Source organism: Parathielavia appendiculata (genome assembly GCF_033297405.1).
Source record: "Parathielavia appendiculata strain CBS 731.68 unplaced genomic scaffold N657scaffold_41, whole genome shotgun sequence".
Classification (NCBI taxonomy): Eukaryota; Fungi; Ascomycota; class Sordariomycetes; order Sordariales; family Chaetomiaceae; genus Parathielavia; species Parathielavia appendiculata.
The window spans coordinates 79,082-83,461 of NW_026944260.1; the positions used below are offsets into that span (position 1 = coordinate 79,082).

The 4,380-nt window shown below is 55.4% G+C and overlaps 1 protein-coding gene across 1 annotated transcript; it reads left to right on the forward strand.

Moving 5' to 3' along the window:
• Positions 1 to 3,024: 3,024 nt before the first annotated feature.
• N657DRAFT_651094 (uncharacterized protein) lies at positions 3,025 to 4,291 on the forward strand. Its single transcript, XM_062794089.1, has one exon. The coding sequence runs from the start codon at positions 3,106 to 3,108 to the stop codon at positions 3,970 to 3,972; it is 867 nt and encodes a 288-aa protein (XP_062642397.1). The 5' UTR covers positions 3,025 to 3,105; the 3' UTR covers positions 3,973 to 4,291.
• The last annotated feature ends 89 nt before the right edge of the window (positions 4,292 to 4,380 follow it).

Here is a 4,380-nt window from a genome sequence, read left to right on the forward strand (position 1 = left end):
AAGGCTCCTGTGATTGCTAGGGCACCAATTTTCTGTGCCCTGTTCAGCCAGCTTAGTGCCTTCTCTCCACACGCATGCATCCAGACGCTGGCCGCGTAGTCCATGACGAGAGCCACTGTCGCTACACACAGTTGTCTTGCTGTTCGCGGGGAAAGCATCTTCAGCCTCCTCAGGGCCAAAACGGCTGTGAGACTCTTGGTTGCCGTCTTGGCATGTGCTTCTTGTAGCGGAGCTCGCAGTCCATTGTTACCCCCAGGATCTTTGCGCTCTTCTTTGGTTTGATCGTGTCCCCTCTGATTATGAACGGCGTTTTGGAGGATCGCTCCCTGTTCCTCGTGAAGTGTACGATGGCCGTCTTTTCGCTCTCGAACTGGGCGCCGCTTCGTCTTTCCCAATCCAGGGCCTTGTCTATAATGGCTTGGATGCCTGAGCGGTTCGCCTCTGCTGTTGGGCCTACAACCCAGGCTGTGTAGTCGTCAACAAAAGCGATTGAGCCTCCGTTTGCGTTGGTTTTGTGCTGCACTAGGTCTGCGTTAAAGAAGAGGAAGAGTATCGGGTATAGCGGTGATCCTTGTGGCAAACCCGCTTGGGGCAGCTCTTGCCTTTCCGACGTGAACCCGTTTACCACGATGGTCGTTGTGCGCTTAGAGCAAAAGGCATCGATTCACATAACCAGGGACTCTAAGATGCCTCTCGCACTGAGCCTTTGCAGTAGCCTGTCCTTGAAGAACCCGTTGTATGCACCCTTTACATCGAAGCTGATCAGGCTGAGCACCTTTCTGGCTCTCCATGCTTTGTAGATTTGTTCTTGCAGCAGGAGGAGAGCCTGCTCGGTGGACCGTCTCTTCCTGGCCCCAAAGTGGTTCACAGGTAGCAAGCCAAATGTCTCTGCCGCGTAGGACAGGCGTTCCGCAATGACTGCCTCCAGTATCTTGCCAAGCGTGGAAAGTAGCGAGATAGGTCTCCAGGCTTTGGCCAGTGTGTAGTCGCTCTTCCCAGGCTTCTTCAGCGGGATGATCTTGGCGTTCCTCCATTGACCGGGGATATCGCCATCTCGAAGTGAAGTATGGAATGGGAGGAGTATTCTGTCCTTGATAACTGGCCAAAGTTGTCTCCATACCATTGCTGGCAGACCGTCCTCGCCAGGTGCCTTCCATGGTTTGGCGGACATGACCTTCTGTTCCACCTCTTCCATTGTTAGATCCGGCATGTCCACTGGTGACCGCTGAGGACGTTGTCCCTCGTCTTCGATTCTGGCTGGCAGCGGTGGGAAGAAGGTGGCTAGTAACGCTTGAGCTTGCTCTGCCTTGCCCTCTGTGATAGAACCAACAGCTCGGACAAGAGGCGGTATTTTGTCGCCCATTGTGCCACTGCCGGCTTGCAGGTATTTCGCTGCTTGCCAGATGTTCGCATCGTCGGCAAGGAAGTCGTTCCAGTGTGAGCTTTTCTGTCTGCGGATAGCATCGTGGTACTCCTTGGCTGCCGTCCTGGCTCGTTGCTCAAGTTCCAACGATGTTTGCCCCATCCTGCGTCGTGATCTCGCCTCGTTTCTCCAGAATGTGTAGGTCCGGCGGAGCCGTGTCAGGTCTGTTGTCCACCACCGCTTAGCATATGTGACGGTTTGGCTTTGGGTGTCAGGCCGTAGACTGCCTCGGTTACCGCTGCCATGAGCCTGTCTGTCTGCTGCTGGACGCTGCCACCCCAGGGGATGTTCTCTAGGTTCGCCGCCACCCTGGTCCTAATCTCGGCCCACGGTGCATTTTTGAAGAGAAACCTCGTCTCCGATGGGCGGTCTTCTACTGCGATGTCGAATGTCGTCTCGATCGCTATGTGATCAGATCCGTGGTCACAGGGATGAATCCTGCACCTAAGTAGCTGGTCTGCTAGTTCCGCAGAAGCCAGTACCAGGTCAATTGTGCTTTCTGCGTTTCCCGACTGCCATGTCTTCGTGCCTCTTGAGAGGAGGCTGCAAAGGGAGTGTTCGTCCATGAGGTTGACGATGCGGTCTCCTTCGCCTTGTCTCAGTGGCGAGACATCGTCTCCCCCAAAGAGCTGGTCGTGGCGGTTGAAGTCACGCGCCAGAACGACGTCTGTTCTAGTCCCTGTTCCGTCTCGGAAGCTTCTGATTAACTGGTCAAGCTCCCCCATTGCAGCTTCCAGTGTTTTGTCGCTGCCACCCTCAACATAGACTGACAACACCAGCGCTGCCCGATCCGGAAGTCGAATCTATGCTGCGGTAAGGTCTGCTGACGGCACTGGAATCTGCTCGAATTCCATGTCGCTTCGCAACCATAACATGCTCCGGATTGGCCAGAGCGCCTCCCGCTTCGTTGTTGGTATCAGCTTCGTCCAATTGTGATGTCCCATTGGGACCGTCACCACCGAGCCGTCTATCGTCCTCGCATATGGCTCGGAGATGGCTAACACTGCATAGTCCTTGAGCCGTCCGAGGCGGAGATGTATCAGCAATGTAGACGCAGCGAATTTCATGATCGACACTTCCTTTCAGCCGCTGACGCCGTGTTTTTCTACCGGCAAGTGACAAGGCTGGAACCTGCATTTATTGACTGCCGGGCTTGGCCGTACTCGGATATGATCCTCGTTTCCTCAGAGATCAGCGCACACGTGTATCCAGCAATTGGTGTAGTGAAGGCCCCTCTCCACCATCTCTCCCCTTCCAGCATCGATCACGTCCGCCACGGGGATTCGCTTCCAAGGTTATCTCTATTCGGTATTTAACCACGGCTGGTGGTTGCATTAGTTTGCCTGCGGGCATGTCCGGACATAGCCAGGATCCTCGCTTCCTCGAACATCATCGCACGCGTATACCCAGCAATTGGTGTGATCAAAGTCCCCGGTCGTGACATGTCGTCGGCACCGGGGTTTGACTGGTGAGGCGCTTGTCAGGCCGTCTGGGCATTGGCTGACTTTCAAGCATGCGTGTCTCAGATAGCTCAGCTAAGTGTAACGCCCCTTGACGGACTAGTACTAGAAAAATAGAGAAAAACAAGTATCTACGACCCTGCATGTGCGAGCTGACCAGACCTTGGGTGGTGCCCGTCACACTCCCCTCACCGGCAGAGACCGATCCTTCTGCCGCAAAACATGAAGACTGACCCTACAAGCGGCTTCGACAGCAAAGTCGAGAGCCATGGTGATGGTGGTGACCACAACAATGGTCCCAGCCACCATGACGGACACGGTACTGGTAGTCACGGTCCCGGAATCGGCTGCACTACTATTGAGGAGGTCTACGACAATTGGGCGGGCAGTTACGAGGTCACAGCATCGGTTGGTAGGGAGCGAAGCTTCCCGCGGGACATGTTGAGCCAGTTCCCTCACCACGGATTCACCCTCGATCTAGCCTGCGGTACGGGGGCCGTGGGAATGCTCATCCACCAGTCGCCCCTTAACGCTGCCTTCGTGAACAGCAACGTCGATCCGCCTAAGGCCTCGCACCAGCCCAAGGTCTACATCCACGGCGTGGACATCTCGACTAAGATGCTCAGCTCGCCTTGGTGCGCGCTTCACTACGACTCGACCGAACAGGGCCTTATCCAGGACGTGATCAAGAACCCTAACGCAGCCTGGGTGCAATACGCCATCGCGAACGAAGGCGCAGCAAGGCCCAGCCCGAGCTTGACTGAGCCCTTGGTTGACCACATCACCTGCTTCGGCGCCCTGCACTTCCTGAATCCCGCTGAATTCGAAGCCGTGCTGAGCCGCATGTTTATGCTGGCGCGCCGCAGCGTCATGTTCGACATTCACGACCTCTGCCCCACGTATCTAAACCACGTGCTCGAGAAGGTCGGGGAGGGTTTCAGGAATTACAACCACGTGGCTGCATACGGCAAGTTCGGGACACCGTCGGGATGGACCAAAGTCGTGGAGGAGGAGACCTTGATCTACCACTCGCCCAATGTCGGGGTTGATGTCAAGGGGATTATGGTCAGGTTTGAGCGGGTGGACTGACCGTCGACGGGTGTTACACCAACGTTGACCAGCACCTAGGTGCGCGGGGGCCTTGATGATTTGTTGGGGGAACTGGGAAACTGTTGTCTTTGGAATTTGTTGCTGTATGGGAGAAGGTCGGTGGGTGGCCGACTGCAAGCAGTGGGCGCGTGAACCCCACGCGTCCCCACATGATTGGCATTGGCTAAACGACTAAAGTCTTTTGTTCTCAGGTTATCTTCTGAGCCAGGAATCCACTGATCACTGGAATCTTATCTGTGTTTCCGTCTGTAACGGTCTCAGGTAGTATATTGCAACTAACTGATGACGACTCTACGAGTACACTGAACTTGGAGAAGAAAAGGAGAGACGACAGACTCTGGTAGCTCGCAAGCATACTTATCCTCGTAGGCGCGCTGGTCTGAGCGC

Coding starts and splice junctions, on each gene's coding strand:
- N657DRAFT_651094 (XM_062794089.1), top strand. CDS start 3,106: ATGAAGACTGACCCTACAAGCGGCTTCGACAGCAAAGTCGAGAGCCAT.